This window comes from Mustelus asterias, chromosome 29, assembly GCF_964213995.1.
Source record: "Mustelus asterias chromosome 29, sMusAst1.hap1.1, whole genome shotgun sequence".
Taxonomy (NCBI): domain Eukaryota; kingdom Metazoa; phylum Chordata; class Chondrichthyes; order Carcharhiniformes; family Triakidae; genus Mustelus; species Mustelus asterias.
Window position 1 is genome coordinate 1,545,288 of NC_135829.1, and position 19,661 is coordinate 1,564,948.

At 46.2% G+C, this 19,661-nt stretch overlaps 1 protein-coding gene across 4 annotated transcripts in view; it reads left to right on the forward strand.

Annotated features, from left to right (window-relative positions):
* LOC144480456 (neogenin-like) overlaps nt 1-19,661 on the forward strand; it is a 211,059-nt gene that overhangs the window by 47,379 nt on the left and 144,019 nt on the right. For all 4 annotated transcript variants that reach the window (XM_078199894.1, XM_078199896.1, XM_078199895.1 and 1 more), the window contains exon 2: nt 12,188-12,505. In XM_078199894.1, coding sequence (XP_078056020.1) covers nt 12,188-12,505 — 318 coding nt within the window. The remainder of the gene's footprint in view (nt 1-12,187; nt 12,506-19,661) is intronic.

Consider the following 19,661-nt stretch of genomic DNA (forward strand, 5'->3'; position numbering starts at 1 on the left):
CCTTGCCCTGCAGCCCCACCCACTTGCCCTGCAGCCCCGCCCCCTTGCACTGCAGACCCACGCCTAGCCTCGCCCCCACACCCTGCAGCCCCACCCCCGTGCCCTGCAGCCCCGCCTCCTTGCCCTGCTCCCTCACTGTGCAAAACCCTTGCTGGGTTCCAGGTGTGGGACGCTGTCTTTGATGGATAAGGGTCACCAGGCTGTCAGTTGATGCTTTGTTATTGTGAGTTTCCTGGGGGTTTGTATGTGGGATATGAAAAAAAACTCTGAAATTTGAACTGGAATCAGCTTTGACCTGGTCGAGCACACCACCTTCCTCCAACACCTCTCCTCTATTGCTCAGCTCAGCGAGACTTACACTAGCTTCTCCTTGGCCTCCTCCACTTCAGGTAACCCCTTAGTTACATCGCCTTCCACATGTATGCTGATGACACCCAGCTCTTCCTCTTTGCCACCTCACTCCACCTCTCCACTGTGTGTGTGTGTGACCACATTGCTTCTCTCACTGGCAGACCAGGAGGAACTGCAATTTCTTCAAGTTAAAGATTGGGAAAGCCTGAAGCTGTTCTCATTTTAAACTTTGTTCTTTTGTCACCAACGTTTGAGGGAGGAGGTGGTGTTGTTCCAAGTTGTAGATCTTCCTCTGTGATCAGACAGGCATCCATTCCCAGAGCTGCTTTTTAACTCCTGGGTGAGGGGTGTGTTTGTGGGACTGCTGAATCCTGTGAACGCAATGGCTAGTTCAGTGTCCCCGCACAGAATTTGACCGTCAAAGAAATGGGTGAAGGGATCACCCCAAGACTGCACCAAGATAGAAAAGCGATGCTGGTAAATCAGCAGGCAGGAGCTAACATAAAGCTTGGGTTTTAAAAGTTTGTGCAGAGGAGAAAGAAGAAAATAGAAAGAAAGAACTTGCAATATGTCATTTTCCACAACCTCAGGCCACCCCAAAATGGTACAGCCAATGAAGCCAAGAAAGCATTCTTTCTGGTTGTATCACAGCTTGGTATGGCTCCTGCTCTGCCCAAGACTGCAAAGAACTACAAAAAGTCATGAATGTAGCCCAATCCATCACGCAAACCAGCCTCCCATCCACTGATTCTGTCTACACTTCCCGCTGCCTCGGCAAAGCAGCCAGCAGAATTAAGGACCCCACGCACCCCGGACATTCTCTCTTCCATCTTTTTCCTTCGGGAAAAGATAAAAAAGTCTGAGGTCACGTACCAACCGACTCAAGAGCAGCTTCTTCCCTGCTGCTGTCAGACTTTTGAATGGACTTACCTCGCATTAAGTTGATCTTTCTCTACAGCCTAGCTATGACTGTAAGACTACATTCTGCACTCCCTCGTTTCCTTCTCTATGAACGGTATGTTTTGTCTGTATAGTGCGCAAGAAACAATACTTTTCACTATGCGTTAATACATGTGACAATAATAAAATCAAATCAAAGTGTATGCATTGTTGTAATTTGGAAACATTTCTGTCAATTTGCGCATAGCAAGATCCCACACCAGTAATGTGATGATGGCCAGCAAATCTCTTATAACAATGTGTGAGGGAAATTGTTTACCAAGGGCAACATGGAGAATGAAGGATGTTCATTCGGGGACAATGAATTAGCCATTTCACTCACTTGATTCAGCAATCCACGCCTTAGCCTCTCAGACATACACCTTTACCATCACAGAAGCCCTGGTAGTGGGGCTTCTTTGATCGCAGGCGAGGGAGTTCTGAAGAATGGGGTGAGGAATCTTGATTTCAATCCAATCAGGATACAGGGAGAGGGAAGAGCGAGCGAGAGTGGAATTGAGTTTAGTTCCCAGTGTGATGCTGGCAGCACAGACAGCAAGTTCTCTGATCAGGTAGAAACCGTTCTTTCATTGGCAAAGGGTCATCTAGATTCAAAACGTTGGCTCTATTCTCTCCCCACAGATGCTGTCAGACCTGCTGAGATCTTCCAGCATTTTCTGTTCTTTGTCCCATTTTCCAGCCCTTTTGTCTTGAATTTTTCTTCTGAGGGCTGGAGCTGTGTTAAGGGTGTACGCTTGTGTGTAACTATGCTGTATGATGTGTTTAGCAATTGTGGACCCTTTATTCTAAAGATACCCACCATGGCTGCCAAGAATTCTTGCCCTGGTGCATGAAACGATTCCTTCAGACTTCCCCGTGCACTGCAGTGAATAACAAGTTACATAGACAATGGATTTCGTGTGAGGGGCTGGTGTCAGGCTCCCAGAGAGCTTTGGTCACGAGGGCAGTGTATATATTTTATAGATGCAGTCATGTTGCACATTGTGATAGCAGAATTTTAATTTCCCAGCTTCTGAAATAGATGAGGTTGATAAAATGGAATGTAATGGAGTCCGTTTATTCTTAAAATTCCTAAGACCAAATATAAGAAAATGGGAGTCTTATTGACAAATGTAACTTGCAGTTGGGCGTTTTGCCAAATCCTTTTGTTGTGTTTCAGATCCGCGTGTTATTAGATAAGGAATGGAGAATGATGCTTATACACAGGGTGATTTGGTTAAATAGTGCTGGGGAATGCAAGCAATGAGAGATGATGAAATTCAGGACTCTCCGAGCACAGACTCTTTAATTTATATTGTAGGTTAGTGGGAGGAGACTAGAGCTGCTGCTAATAAAACGCTTAGTCTGATTTAATAGGCTTGTTTGAAGTGGTGCACTGGTTGCACATTATTATACTTCCCCAGTTGGCTTCTATCTGTGATTCTGCTCTGTGACCAACCTCTTCTTTATCTCTGCTTCATTATAAAACTCTGTTATATACAGAATTCCATCATTCTCAGTCTCTGTGGCCTTTTCTCTCTTTGTCTCCAATCCAATGCTTTGTCTGTGCCTTATTTTTTTCCATCTCTCTCCCTATCTCTCTACCTCTCTGTTCCCCAGCCCGCCTTTCTGTCCGCTTCCCATTTTTTCCTTTCTGCCTCTTGTTTCTCTGTCCCATTTTGTTGTCTGCCGCTTCTTCATAGAACCCCTACAGTGCAGAAAGAGGCCATTTGGCCCATCGAGTCTGCACCAATCACAATCCCTCCCAGGCCCTAACCCCATAACCCCACTTATTTACCCTGACACTAAAAGGCAATTTAGCACGGCCAATCCACCTGACCCGCACATCTTTGGAGTGTGGGAGGAAACTGGAGCACCCGGAGGAAACCTGCGCAGATAGAGGGAGAACGTGCAGACTCCGCACAGACAGTGACCCAAGCCGGGAATCGAACCCGGGTCCCTGGCACTGAGACAGCAGTGCTAACCACTGTGCCACCGTGGTTCTTCACATTTTGTTGTCTGCCACTTCCTCTTCGGCAGTCTGTATGAATTGAGGCTGACTGCTTTCCAGTCTGGTTTGTTGGGTTGTGCAATGGCTGGTGTCCGGTGTGTGATCTGGAGACTCTGTCACATGCAGGGTAGGTGGTGCTGAAGGGTTGGCTAGATGGGCTGTGAGGTTTGGATGCTTTGCCTTCACCTCTACACGTTCCTGACAAAGTCTCCTGTGTTTGGTGCCTTACTAAATAAACCACCTCCATTTTGGTTGGATACAAGCCAAGGTTTCCTGTGAGTTGGTGGGACATTTAAACTTGTCAGGAAAGCTTTCAGAACCTCCCTAAAATATTTCTGCTGTCCTCATGCCCTGTCCTGTGTCAGCCATTTAAACATGTCTTGCCCTGTGGAGCTGGTTTTGAGTGAATAGTAGGCTCAGTGCGGGATATACCTGCTCCTTCTATATTGCTTTCTTTGTCATCGAATCCTACGGTGCAGAAGGAAGCCATTCGGCCCATCGAGTCTGCACCGATCACAATCCCAACCAGGCCCTATTCCTGTAACCCCACATATTTACATAAGAACATAAGAAATGGGAGCAGGAGTAGGCCATCTAGCCCCTCGAGCCTGCCCCGCCATTCAACAAGATCATGGCTGATCTGAAGCGAATCAGTTCCACTTACCCGCCTGCTCCCCATATCCCTTAATTCCCTTATCGATCAGAAATCTATCTACCTGTGATTTAAACATATTCAACGAGGTAGCCTCCACCACTTCAATGGGCAGAGAATTCCAGAGATTCACTACCCTCTGAGAGAAGAAGTTCCCCCTCAACTCTGTTCTGAACCGGCCCCCACTTATTTTGAGGCTGTGCCCTCTAGTTCTGGTTTCCCTTCTAAGTGGAAAGAATCTCTCTACCTCTACCCTATCCAGCCCCTTCATTATCTTATATGTCTCTATAAGATCACCCCTCAGCCTTCTAAACTCCAATGAGTACAGACCCAATCTGTTCAATCTCTCCTCATAAGCTACACCCCTCATCTCCGGTATCAACCTGGTGAACCTTCTCTGCACTCCCTCCAAGGCCAATATATCCTTTCGCAAATAAGGGGACCAAAACTGCACACAGTACTCCAGTTGCGGCCTCACCAGTGCCTTGTATAGTTGCAGCAAGACCTCCCTGTTTTTATACTCCATCCCCTTCGCGATAAAGGCCAACATTCCATTCGCCTTCTTGATCACCTGCTGCACCTGCAGACTGAGTTTTTGTGATTCATGCACAAGGACCCCCAGATCCCTCTGCACAGTAGCATGATGTAATTTTTCTCCATTTAAATAATATTCCAATTTGCTATTATTTCTTCCAAAGTGGATAACCTCACATTTGCCAACGTTATATTCCATCTGCCAGATCCTTGCCCACTCGCTCAGCCTATCGAAATCTCTCTGCAGACTTTCCGCGTCCTCCACGCAATTCGCTTTCCCACTCATCTTCGTGCCATCAGCAAACTTTGTTACCCTACACTCAGTCCCCTCCTCCAGATCATCTATGTAAATGGTAAACAGTTGAGGCCCCAGCACCGATCCCTGCGGCACGCCACTGGTCACCAACTGCCAACCAGAAAAGCACCCATTTATTCTAACTCTCTGCTTCCTGTTAGATAGCCAATCCCCAATCCACGCCAACACCTTACCCCCAACTCCGTGTACCCCAATCTTCTGCAGCAACCTTTTGTGAGGCACCTTATCGAACACCTTCTGGAAATCTAAAAACACCACATCCACCGGTTCCCCTCTGTCAACCGCACTAGTCACATCTTCATAAAAATCCAGTAAATTCGTCAAACACGACTTTCCCTTCATGAATCCATGCTGCGTCTGCTTGATCGAACCATTCTTATCCAGGTGCTCTGCTATTTCCTCTTTAATAATGGACTCCAGCATCTTCTCAACTACGGACGTTAAGCTAACCCGCCTATTACCCTGCTAATCCCCCTGACTTAGGGTCAATTTATCATGGCCGATCAACCTAACCTGCACATCTTTGGACTGTGGGAGGAAACCCTCGCAGACACGGGAGAACGTGCTGACTCCGCACAGACAGTGACCCGAGGCTGGAATTTAACCCGGGTCCCTGGAGCTGTGAGGTAGCAGTGCTAACCACTGTGCCGCAGTCCAAGTCTCTTTCTGTCATATTTCTCACTCACTCTGTTTCCCTCTCTTTTGCTCTCTGCGTTTCTTTTTCTTGTGTCTGTGTTTGTCTCTGGCTAACTCCTCTCAATTCCTCTGCTTCTCCCTGTTATTAGCGGCTCTCTGTGTTGTACGTACACTGCCTCAGTAAGTATCTAGTGTAGCAGTGTTTTCTAATGATACTGAATATGGGCGGCTCAGTGTTGTGTGTTCCAGGTTCTGATGATGTGCATTCACTGTAACCTGTGCTCCATTAGAAGTGTTGGGTCCCAAGGGCTTATTGTAAGGTGGAGTGATTTTAATTGTAAGTCGGTGCCGCGACCTCAAGTCTGAAAACATGGTCTGTTTAAGAAGGTACTAGGTTAGTTGGTTGTCATGTGGTGAGCTCTTCATTAAGGAGCTGTTCAAATACAATTATTCTTAACCGAGTTCATCAGTTCTTATAAATGTCAATGAGGTGATGTATGTATATGTGAGTGTGTGAGACACCCCTGCTTCACTGAATGTGAATCTTAATTGCTAGGTCTTTACTGGCAGGTTGTAATGCATTGCCCCAGTACGCATTGTATTAGGGGCAGGAGGAGCATGCTGGGGAATTACTGATCGTCATCTGAAGTTGCACATATGGAATAAACGGCAGGGTGAAAGAGCACCTTGGGTAGAGAAGAAATCTAACAGTGGGGTGGGGGCGGTTTGGAGTGGATGAACCAAGTGATTTTCTTTATTCGTTCAAGGACTGCAGTCATCATGGCTGAACTTATTTATTGTCTATCCCTAATTTCTCTTAAGAGCTTACCTCCATGAATTGCTGCAGTCTAAGAAGACCCAGAGTTCTGTTGGAAGGGAGTTCCAGGATTTTGACTCAGCGATAGTAAAGGAATGGTGATGTAGTTCCAAATCAGGAGTTGGTGGTGTTCCCATGCATCTTTTTCAAAAGATTCATTCATGGGATGTGGGACTCACTGGCTGGGCCAGCATTTATTGCCCATCCCTAATTGCCCTTGAACTGAATGGCTAGCTGGGCCACTTAGGAGTCAACCACATTGGATCTGGATTTGTAGATCAAACCGGGTAAGGATGGCAGACTTCCTTACTTAAAGGACGTTAGTGAACCAGATGGGTTTTACAAGAATCAACAATGGTTTCAATGTCATCGTTAGAATTTAATTGAAATATCATCAGCTGCCATTACCCCAGCCTCTGACCTGCTCTTGTCGCCACAGTACTTATATGGCTGGTCCAGTTCAGTTAATGGTAATGCCCAGGATGTTGATAGTGGGGGATTCAGTGATGGTAATGCCATTGAATGTCAAGGGTGATGGTTAGATTCTCTCTTGTTGGGGAGGATCTGGAACTTGAGGTGCAAATGTCACTTGTCACCTATCAGTCCAAGCCTGGGTGTTGTCCGGGTTTTGCTGCATTTGGACACAGACTGCTTCAATAGGTGAGAGCCAAGATGTACAATGAGTAGCTGCTTATCCCCAACACAGTTAGCTGCAAATCAGCCAAAGGACGCTGCGATCTCCTCACTATTCCCAGTGAGGAGATCGCAGCCTGAACTTTCCATTTTGTAGGGTGCAGAGATGATGCGGAGTGGTGTTGATAGGGCCAGGAACTGGCAAGAGAGATGATGGGACTGGAGGAGTGTATTGAGTCTGTCAGTGATGATCTTTTGAGAAACTTCTCACAATTTGATCGAGATAACTTGAGATAGGGCAGATCTTGTTGAAGCTGGCCACCTTTGTTCTGTCAAAACTCCTCCAGTTCCATCATGTCTCTTATATCAGTCATTCAACATTAGCGTGCTCCCAGAGCTTCCTGCCCTCTGTCTCCAATTCACTTAACTCTCAACATTTCAAACCAAGTGCTGTTTAAAAGAGGATAACTTGCTTTCACTGGGAGATATGGTATCATTTTCTTCTGGTCCTGACAGCAACTGGCTTGAAGAACTCACTGAGATTGTGTATGAGGCAGCCTTAGTGATATCAAGAAGCACCAAGCGCAAGTTAAGAAAAGTGAACAATAACTTGGGCGAGGTATTGAAGATTACTGCTACATCTGAAATTATATTCCAGTATCACCATTAAGAGGAGAAGTGAAGAGAAAAAGGTTTGTGTAACTGTTTGCAGCATTGAAACTCAGTGTTATTTGATGAGGTGGAGATTGGCAACAGGTTGTCACTGCATCACCTTCATTTGGCCTTTGAAGTCTGTCTGTGTTTTGAAATGGAAGAACAAAGTCGCTATAAAACAGGAGAGTGCATGAGGAGCATATCGGGATGCTTGGTGGAGGAATCTGCATGATATACACGTCTCCCTCGTAAAGAACCCTCTCCCGCTGCTCTGCAAGCTTTTTATTTGTTATCACATCAAATAGCAATTCTTACAAAGCTCCCATACTCCTTTTCAGAGGATGTTAACGATTTCAAGGCACCAATTAAAAAGCAGGATGTTTTGTCTTGTGTCTTGGCCAACATTCTTCTCTTAGGCAACAATATCAAACAACAATCTGTGGAATGTTGTGGTGCACAAAATGGATATCATACTGGCTGAGGAGGCAGCAGGAGATCCATTTGTATGTGAAGCATGTCGAGATGGTTCTGAGAACCTTCTATTGATTTCTTTTCAATTTTCCTCCCTTCCTCATTCCCCGACTCTCCAAAATTAACAAAGCCCTTCAAAGAATGAAATTGGATTAAACTGAAGTAAGTCAGCACAAAGTTCAAATTTCACATGGTAAACCTTTCCTGGGTTTGGGTATTCGGTAGGGCTGCCTGCACTCCGAGACGGAACCAGGAACATCACTGTAAGCCAGAGATAATAATAAAGCAAAGAGTATAATTATCTTGGAGAGTTAAACCTCACTCTAATGGCAGAAGACTCAGTAACCTAACTGGCATCCTTGTTATGCTGTCCAGAGAACATCATTGTGAGGAAATCAGATTAACAACAGGGGAGATTCCAGGAGTAATGCAGGATATTGGCTAAGAGGAGTTACTAAGCCCGACAGTATGAGGAAGCTGAGTTCGAAGTACAGGTGCAGTTAGATAATACTCTTGTACCATTTGACCCCATACGCTTTTCCTAATTTGTACCATCATTCCAGACTCGTTCCGAGCAACACTCAGGATATAGTTCCACATTTATGACCTTGTATGCTGAAGACACAGTTAGACCCACACAAATATTCTGGGGGACAGTTCCTGAAGATGCTCATTATAGAATCATAGATTCCCTACAGTGCAGAAAGAGGTCATCTGACCCATTGAGTCTGCACCAACTCTCCGACAGAGGATCTTACCCAGGCCCTATCCCCATAACCCCAAATATTTACTCCACAAATCCCCCTAACCTACATATCTTTGGACACTAAGGCAAGGCCAATCCACCTAACCTGCACATCTTTGGACACTAAAGGGGCCACTAAGGCATGGCCAATCCACGAGGAGAATGTGTAAACTCCACACAGTCACCCAAGGGTTGAACACGGGTTCCTGGCGCTGTGAGGCAGCAATGCTAACCACTGTGCCACCGTGCTGACTCTCACTGGGAGACTGTTCCTGAAGGTGCTGACTCTCACTGGGATACAGTTCCTGAAGGTGCTGATTCTCACTGGGATACAGTTCCTGAAGGTGCTGACTCTCACTGGGAGACAGTTCCTGAAGGTGCTGATTCTCACTGGGATACAGTTCCTGAAGGTGCTGACCCTCACTGGGAGACAGTTCCTGAAGGTGCTGACTCTCACTGGGATACAGTTCCTGAAGGTGCTGACTCTCGCTGGGATACAGTTCCTGAAGGTGCTGACCCTCACTGGGAGACAGTTCCTGAAGGTGCTGACTCTCACTGGGATACAGTTCCTGAAGGTGCTGATTCTCACTGGGATACAGTTCCTGAAGGTGCTGACTCTCACTGGGAGACAGTTCCTGAAGGTGCTGACCCTCAGTGGGAGACAGTTCCTGAAGGTGCTGACTCTCACTGGGGGACAGTTCCTGAAGGTGTTGACTCTCACTGGGATACAGTTCCTGAAGGTGCTGACTCTCACTGGGATACAGTTCCTGAAGGTGCTGACCCTCACTGGGAGACAGTTCCTGAAGGTGCTGACTCTCACTGGGATACAGTTCCTGAAGGTGCTGACTCTCACTGGGATACAGTTCCTGAAGGTGCTGACTCTCACTGGGAGACAGTTCCTGAAGGTGCTGACTCTCACTGGGATACTGTTCCTGAGGGTGCTGACTCTCACTGGGATACAGTCCCTGAAGGTGCTGACTCTCACTGGGGGACAGTTCCTGAAGGTGCTGACTCTCACTGGGGGACGGTTTAATAAATGTAAAAATATAAAATTGGTCTTTGGAGTTGTGCCCCTGACGTATTCCGAGCAATTTGTTTGACTCTTAATTGCCCTCTGAATTCTTCAGTTCAAGGGCAATGATAGATGGCAAACAAAGGCTCGCCTTGTCAGCGACATCCACATCCTGTGAAAGAATGGAAAAAATAGCAAAACAGAGTGAGTACAGGTAACAACACAGACTGCGGATGGTAGATGGAGTGTCCAGGTTAATAGCAACTTCTTTCTTAACTGAATTCTTTGATAGGACGTGGGCATCGCTGTTTAAGGGGCATTCTTTGCTGATTTCTAATTTCCCTTAAACTGAGTGGCTTGCTCAACCATTTCAGAAGAGCAGTTAAGAGTCATAGAGGTTTACAGCATGGAAACAGGCCCTTCAGCCCAACTTGTCCTTGCCGCCCTTTTTTTTTCAAAGCCCCGAAGCTAATCCCAATTGCCCGCTATACCCATCTTACCCATGTAACTACCTAAATGCTTTTTAAAAGATAAAATTGTACCCGCCTCTACTACTACCTCTGGCAGCTTGTTCCAGACACTCACCACCCTCTGTATGAAAAAATTACCCCTCTGGACACTTTTGTATCTCTCCCCTCTCACCTTAAACCTATGCCCCCTAGTTTTAGACTCCCCTACCTTTGGGAAAAGATATTGACTGTCTACCTTGTCTAGGCCCCTCATTATTTTATAGACCTCTATAAGATCACCCCTCAGCCTCCTGCGCTCCAGAGAAAAAAGTCCTAGTCTATTCAGCCTCTCCTTATAACTCAATCCATCAAGTCCCGGCAGCATCCTAGTAAATCTTTTCTGCACTCTTTCTAGTTTAATAATATCCTTTCTATAATAGAGTGACCAGAATTGCACACAGTATTCAAAGTGTGGCCTTACCAATGTCTTGTACAACTTTAACAAGACGTCCTAACTCCTGTATTCAATCTCGTTGCTGTGGTTCTGGAGTCACGTGTAGGCCAGACCAGGTGAGGACAGCAAATTTCCTTCCCTAAAGGACAATAATGAACCAGATATTTTTATACAACCATTGATGATAGTTTCATGGTCACCATTACCGAGATTCCAGATTTTATTAATTTAAATTCCACCAACTGCCGTGGTGGGATTTAAACCCATTAACCCAGGCCTCTAGATTACTGATGGAAAGGAGAATGTTGTGGAAATTGGGATATCTGAATAACAGAAAATGTGGGAAATAGGTTATTGGCAGCATCTATGGCGGGAAACAGAGTTAACGTTTTAGGCCCCGTGACCTTCCATCAGAACTGGGAAAAGTTAGAAATGTAATAGGGTAAATGGATAAAACCTCTGGATACGAGGTTTTAGTCACTGGGCCATGATGGAAGCAGATTATTGTGGAGCCATCTTACTGAGGGCCTGTGAGGTTCGGTTATTGTGAAGGGTCATGTCCCTGACATATACCCCCTTGAATTCTCTGAGCTAGCAGCCTGGTGCTCAGTCTGAAGGGTTTCTCGATGGAAAATCGGATCAACTGAAGCGGAATTAAACAGTCGGAGGGTGCTCAGAGCCGCTAACAAGACCCAGCACAGCACCGGTGTTTAATGTGTTGATCAGCATTGCTTTAAGGAACCAAGTGACACATTTTCAGTGAGAACAGTGGGTTTTATTTCATGTTAATAATTGTGTGTGTGTGTGTGTCAGGCTGGGTCTCATGTTCCAGTGTGTTGAATTTTCCTGTAGGTGAAGCACAGCTTCAATGTGCATCTGATTTGCATTTCTGAAATCGAAATTACATTTTACATTGGGTCTGGCCATCCCCGCCATAGCCCCCAGTCACATTGCAAATCTCCATCCCAATTCATTTCACTTGCTTTCCAGCCACATTTTCAATTCCCCATTTCCTCTCCCTTCTCCTGAAGACTTGAACCTTTGCAGTGGAGTGCAGCTCCCTGAGTGCAAGCAGCCCCTTTGGTTCCTCATCCAAATGACTATCCTCCATGACGATGTGATGAGGAGGTGAACGGTGACCCATCACAGCCGAGCTTAACCTTCAGCTGCCATCTGTTTATTTGCTTTCCTGGCGAACTCTCTGGGTCGTCATTAGGAGTGAAAGTCCTGGTTAATTCCCTACCCTTCTCTACACTGAAATGAACAGCGGTGCATCTCGTGCTGCCCTAGCTAAGGTCAGTTAACTCAGATGAGGCTAGGTGCTGTGTAAGGTTCCTGAGACATTCCTATTGTGGTAAATGTGGTGATTTCAGCTGATTTCTTCACTCAGAGAGAACTTTTGGCCTGGCTGCTTTCCTACTGTTGACCATTTTAATTTTAATTGCACAGTGCTTAGTTTGCAGAAACATTAAGTGTTCTTTCAATTTACTGTCGCTTCTCCCTTTCTCTACAGAGTCTGTCATCCGAACATTCACCCCTTTCTACTTCACGGTGGAGCCAGCGGACACTCTAGCGATACGAGGGTCCTCGGTTATACTGAACTGTTCAGTGTTCGCTGAACCCAGTGCCAAAATTGAATGGAGAAAAGACGGGACATTCCTAAACCTGGTATCAGATGAACGCAGGCAGATGCTTCCAGAAGGTTCACTGTTGATACGGAGTGTGGTACATTCTAAACACCACAAACCTGATGAAGGATTTTATCAGTGTGTTGCCACTATCGATAGCCTGGGGACCATTGTGAGTAGGACTGCCAAGATGACAGTGGCAGGTGGGTACTGTGTACAGCATTATCTTTGGGAGCAGCTACTGTCACTCTCTAATTTGTGCATCAGCTAAGGCAATTGTTTTCATTAGATTCTGACAACCTTTCCCTGTTTGGAGCCTGCGCTATGTGCCCACCTGCAGGTTCAGTGTCTAAATCCCAATCCTGTACTGGATATAATAATTGCACTCCCCCTTCTCTTTCAACCAGTTTAAATGTTGCTTCCTCTTGCCCCTCCCCATTACGAGTGTTCATTGCAGCTGATTGCATATGTTTTGCTGGCTAAACTCTTTAATTTTGTGTACACTTGCACCTTAAGACCGAGCTCTTGCTGACCTGCGACTGGTATTTCTGGGTTCCACCTTGAAGTCTGGCGGGGTGGAGGCAGGAGGAAGAGTTTGCAAATGGTAACTCTTCCTCTGGGTTTCAGTGCCTCAGTTTGGAGATGCTTCATGTTGGTGGGATTATGATGTGTTGGATGCCTGTCTGACCCCTCTCCTCCTTGGACTAGCTGCATTGTGCAGAAAATAATGAGCTGGGTGAGAGACAGTATCAACACACTGAGGTGGGCACTCGAAGGCTGCTGCTGGAACTTTTCAGACAAACATGGAGAAAGCCCATAGTTTATGGAACAAGCTTTCTTGATGTTTAGTTTTCTAATCTACACAAAGCAAGCACATTCACTCAGCAGTATTTCTCTTAACGGTTTGAGAGAGCCAGGCATGCGATTCCTGATATCAAGTGACCACTATGTTGACAACAGTTACCTGCCGAGTGAGCAAGTAAAAGTTATATATGGCTTTATTGAGGCTCCAGGGGAAGTTAGAGCAACACAGGCTCTTATTTGATATGTTGACGGTTGACTAATGTTGCTGACTCTCACTGGGATACAGTTCCTGAAGGTGCTGACTCTCACTGGGGGACAGTTCCTGAAGGTGCTGACAGTTCCTGAAGGTGCTGACTCTCACTGGGATACAGTTCCTGAAGGTGATGACTCTCACTGGGATACAGTTCCTGAAGGTGCTGACTCTCACTGGGATACAGTTCCTGAAGGTGCTGACCCTCACTGGGATACAGTTCCTGAAGGTGCTGACTCTCACTGGGATACAGTTCCTGAAGGTGCTGACTCTCACTGGGATACAGTTCCTAAAGGTGCTGACTCTCACTGGGATACAGTTCCTGAAGGTGCTGACTCTCACTGGGGGACAGTTCCTGAAGGTGCCGACTCTCACTGGGATACAGTTCCTGAAGGTGCTGACTCTCACTGGGGGACAGTTCCTGAAGGTGCTGACTCTCACTGGGATACAGTTCCTAAAGGTGCTGACTCTCACTGGGATACAGTTCCTGAAGGTGCTGACTCTCACTGGGATACAGTTCCTGAAGGTGCTGACTCTCACTGGGATACAGTTCCTGAAGGTGCTGACTCTCACTGGGATACAGTTCCTGAGGGTGCTGACTCTCACTGGGATACAGTTCCTGAAGGTGCTGACTCTCACTGGGATACAGTTCCTGAAGGTGCTGACTCTCACTGGGATACAGTTCCTGAAGGTGCTGCCTCTCACTGGGGGACAGTTCCTGAAGGTGCTGACTCTCACTGGGATACAGTTCCTGAAGGTGCTGACTCTCACTGGGATACAGTTCCTGAAGGTGCTGACTCTCACTGGGATACAGTTCCTGAAGGTGCTGCCTCTCACTGGGGGACAGTTCCTGAAGGTGCTGACTCTCACTGGGATACAGTTCCTGAAGGTGCTGACTCTCACTGGGATACAGTTCCTGAAGGTGCTGACTCTCACTGGGATACAGTTCCTGAGGGTGCTGACTCTCACTGGGATACAGTTCCTGAAGGTGCTGACTCTCACTGGGATACAGTTCCTGAAGGTGCTGCCTCTCACTGGGGGACAGTTCCTGAAGGTGCTGACTCTCACTGGGATGCAGTTCCTGAAGGTGCTGACTCTCACTGGGATACAGTTCCTGAAGGTGCTGACTCTCACTGGGATACAGTTCCTGAAGGTGCTGACTCTCACTGGGATACAGTTCCTGAAGGTGCTGACTCTCACTGGGGGACAGTTCCTGAAGGTGCTGACTCTCACTGGGATACAGTTCCTGAAGGTGCTGACTCTCACTGGGATACAGTTCCTGAAGGTGCTGACTCTCACTGGGATACAGTTCCTGAAGGTGCTGACTCTCACTGGGATACAGTTCCTGAAGGTGCTGATTCTCACTGGGATACAGTTCCTGAAGGTGCTGACTCTCACTGGGATACAGTTCCTGAAGGTGCTGACTCTCACTGGGATACAATTCGTGAGGGTGCTGACTCTCACTGGGGGACAGTTCCTGAAGGTGCTGAAAAAAATGCCACTAAGGTCGCACTAACCCCAATTTCCTGCACATGTCCCATATCCTTGAATGCAATGATATTTAAAATGTTCATCCAAGTATATTTTAAAAGTTGTAAAGTTTCCAGTTTCCACAACCTTCCCAGGCAGTGCATTCCAGACTGCCGCCTCTGAATCTCCTGCCCCTTACCCTGCCACTTACTCCTGCCCTTACTCCTGCCACTCACCTGAAGAAGGGGCTTGGAGCTCCGAAAGCCTGTGTGGCTTTTGCTACCAAATAAACCTGTTGGACTTTAACCTGGTGTTGTTAAACCTCTTACTGTCCTTACCCTAAAACCATGGCTCCTCATGATTGACCCCTCAACTCAGGGGAACAGCTGATTCCTACTCATCCTGTCCATGCCCCTGATATACATACTGTAGGTTGATTGGATTCTGTGCAGGTACATGTTGGGTCAAGAGCAGCACCTTTGTGGTTGAACTCTGTTCTCACTCTAACCTAGAGCTGCTGTGAATAGCTCGAATGTTTCATCTGCTGTCTTGCCTGGGATCCGTGTAGCCAGCACAGAGAATGGGTTTAATGTGGACCTTCTGCTCTGTGCACATCATTTTCATGCTTGTTGGTCAATTTACCAACTGTGGCAGGAGAGAGCTGCAGTGTGCGGAGATTGACAGGAGTCAAACGAGGAAAACCACGCTGACAGCAGTGACATTCCTGGTTGAATAATTCAAACCTAGTGAAGTTTTTGTATATTCATTAGAATGGCTCGATCCATCCTGAACGTGAATATTTATATTCTGCTCAGACGTGTAGTATCTTTTTGCTGTTGTTCTGGACTGGTTTGGGTTTTGTAAATCAGGCAGTGTTTGAATTGAATGAGCGATTGTAAAGTCATGGCTGAGAGTTTTGTCAATAATTGTTCCTTCACTTTTCCATTTAATTTAAACGGTGTTTCGGAACTCAGTTTCGCACCACGTCTGGCACGTTACTGATCAGCATGTCGAACTCCGTCTCTCCTCCTGTCATACACAGGGGAACTGTGAAACTCTGATGGAACTTGAAATTGTGCATGTTATTAGTCTTTAGTAAATTATACAGTGTTGCAGGCATGTCATTGTAGAAGTCATTCTGCTGAATATAATAATTATCATACGTCCATCAGTTTCCTGTTTCTGAGATTGCAGCAATTCCTGTATGACATGGTGAAGCCAGTACTGTCAGTCCTGCACTCCACCCAACAGCCTATCATTTCACTTTGCTCTTTTGTCCCTTTCTTCTTCCCCTGAAGATGCCGGGTCTCGTTGGGTTATGTGTTGACTGGTGCCAGTTGCTTTCCCCAGTGATGCTCGCCAAGAGGTTATCACAGCTGCTGGCCCTGGCTAGGTAGCTCACTCTGACAGATTGGCTGTCCAGCCTTGAAACTCTCTGGTTCATGAGGCATAGGTCCACACTGCCTTATCTCAATCCATTGGGCTTTACACATTGTGATGGAAAGCAATCGATTGAGGATATTTTATTGAAATCAACCAAGAGATGGTATTTCATCCATTGTAATCGGCATTTCAAATGTCTACTTCTCATTGGCATTTCATTCCAATTTTCTGATAATTCAGAATTTATTTTAAACATTAACTTCCCCCATGTCAGTTGTGGTTCTGTTGCTCGCACTCTGGTCTTTGGCTCAGAAGGTTGAAGTTTTACTCTGGAGAAACCTGAGCACATTATCTAGACACTCCAATGCAGTGCTGAGGGAATGCTACAGTGTTGGAGGTGCCGTCTTTTGGATAAGGTGTTAACCGTGTCTGCCCTATCGAGCGGGAGTAAGTTTCCTTGGCACTTTTGAAAGAAGAGCGGTTGTCTGTGAGCCATCAGCCTACATCATTGAAACAGATAATCTGAATATAATCATATTTCTGTTTGTGGGAGTTTGCTGTGCTCAACTTGCCGACTGTTTCCTACCTCACGACAGTGAATCCATTTCAAAAGTGCACTATTATCTGTAAACTACTTTGAGGAACCCTTGAGGTCATGAAAGATGTTATATGAATACAAGCTTCTCTCTCTCTGTTATATATGTTAGAAAAACATTTATAACATCATATATACTATTTAATGCACTGAGAGATCCCTGAAGTAGACATTGGATAAGTACAGTGGTGTTGGCCAAGCTGCCAGCAGAATTCTCTGATTCTCTTTAACTGGGACGTGGAATGTTTTAATCTCTAACTGAACTGCAGGAATGGGCAGTTGGGCCCTCAGTTTAATGTATCAAGCAAGGAATGGCACAGCCTACAATGTGGTATTCCCTCAGTACTGCACTACCTGAGGTATCTTTCTATCTCTCAGATCGTGTAGAGCAGAATTTATTTTGCGATTTTTGTTTTATTTTGTTGAGAGAAATGTTGCAGCTATTTTTGTGTTGAGTGGATTCGATGTGATGAGCTCCTACCCAGAACTAACAGCACCAAGTGTGGTTTGAAATGATATGGAGCAGAAGCAGGTAGTTCCAATTCCTGGTCTCTGCTTGAGTAACAGGAGCAGTGTTCCAATTATTCTCCGCTGCCATGGGCTTTGAAGTCCAAAAGGATCAGGGTTCCTGATCTTGATCATAATCCATTGACTTTTAAAAGAAGATTCATAGAATCGTAGAATCCCTACAGCGTAGAAGGAGGCCATTCGGCCCATCAACAACAATCCCACCCAGACCCTATCCCCATAACTCCACGTATTTACTCTGCTAATTCCCTTGGCACTAACAGTCAATTTAGCATGGCCAGCAACATGGTGGTACTGTGGTTCGCACTGCTGCCTCACAGTGCCAGGGACCTGGGTTCAATTCCAGCCTCAGGTGACTGTCTGTGTGGAGTTTGCACGTTCTCCCTGTGTCTGCGTGGGTTTCCTCCGGGTGCTCCGGTTTCCACCCACAGCCCAAAGATGTGCGGGTTAGGTTGATTGCCCACACTAAATTGACCCTTAGTGTCAGGGGATAGGGCCTGGGTGGGATTGCTGTCAGTGCTGACTTGATGGGCCAAATGACCTTCGGCACTGTAGGAATTATATGATTCAATCAACCTAACCCGCACATCTTTGGACTGTGGGAGGAAACCGGAGCACCTGGAGGAAACCCACGCAGACACGGGGAGAACGTGCAAACTCCACACAGACAGTGATCCAAGCCGGGAATCGAACCCTGGTCCCTGGCGCTGTGAGGCAACAGTGCTAACCACTGTGATGCCCTCAATAGTTGGTCAGGATTGAATTTAGTTGTGTAATGCTTTGGTTTAACCCCATCTGGAGTAACTGCATTGAGTTCTTCTCAGGAAGGATGTTTTGGACTTGGTGAATCTGTGCTGTGCCCACTCCCAGAATGATACCAGGGCTGAAGGATTAAACGATGAGGACAGCTTGTATGGACAGAGTTCCATTTCCTGGAGTGTAGAAGGTTCAGGGGACCTCAGTAAGATGACTAAAGTCTAAATAGAGAGAAAGTACTTCCTCTGTTACGGAGGGGAGTCCAGAACAAAGGGATACAACTTTGAATGAATGCCAGGCTGTTCACCTCTCCACATGAAGGGTAGTGAGAATCTGGACCTTCCTGCAAAAACAGGAGGGGGGTGGGGGGTCAGGGCCGAAGAGCAACAAGAGGCACCATTTTGTGTAGTAGAAGAGAGATGATAAGAAAACAAATCTCTGAAATTGCAGCTACAGACGCTGACTGTGGCAGTGAAGTCGTGTGCTGGTCCTGCCAGAATTCTGATCACTCTGAGCACAGAGCCAGAGTCATTGACCCATCAGCATCTGCCAACTACTTATCACCTACAACGTGTCGGCAGCATCTAATTACTGTCAGCCCTGCTTTCACTGTGTGAACAGCAACAGGATTTTCAGTTGCTAGGTTACCAAAGAAAGAATGAGCTGGTGCTGAAAATTCGGGACCCCGTAACTCTCTGCATTTGTTTCTGAATTGTAATATGACTACATTTCACAAATACTTCATTGGCTGTCAGGCATTTTGAGACGTCCTGAGGTTCTGAAAAGTGCTGTATAAATGCAAGTCTTTCTTTACAGAACTCCTAATCTCGCCAGTTAGTGAAATATTCCTCGATATTAAAGACGTTCTTTACTTGCCGAGTGAGACCCCGCAAGGCACCGCGAATGAAAGGCGAGGCTGCCAGAGCTCCATGAATCTAGTGCCTGGTGAAACGAGCTATAACGGTGGGCTTTCCCAGTCACTGATCCGAAAGGTTTCATGGTCACTTTGCAAGTGGCTCCGTGAGACTTGCATTTTTAAGTGTTTTGAAATGTAAGATTGACTCACTGATGTCTGGTGAATTTTCATTAGATTTACTTGGAGAATTACTAGCATTAATTATAAGAAAAATCACACTTCTAATTTGTGATGCATTTGAGTGTAATATTCTCAATAGTCACCTCAAATTGCTGTCTCCAGTGACAGCTGTAATTACGTTAGCTCCAGCTGAACATGCTCCATCCACACACATTCCAAATTTAGGAGACAACCTATAATTATATTACAGGATGTTTCACAGTTTAAGTGGTCTCTTTGTTTCTCAAGGGCTACTAACCTCGCTCACTCTTGCCGTACCTTCAATCCAAGCTTAATATCACCTCATCACAACTTCCTGAATTGACCTGAACTTTGGCCCTACTCTCTCTAACCTTGGTGCTGACCAATACTGTGAACTTGACCCCTTCGCCAGGACTTCCCAGTTGTAAAGATTACATCTGAAGTATGGAACATGGCGAGGACACCTGGCTTCTGACCTGAGAGGTGAAAACTGCCTTGTCTTCATGTCTGAAGACA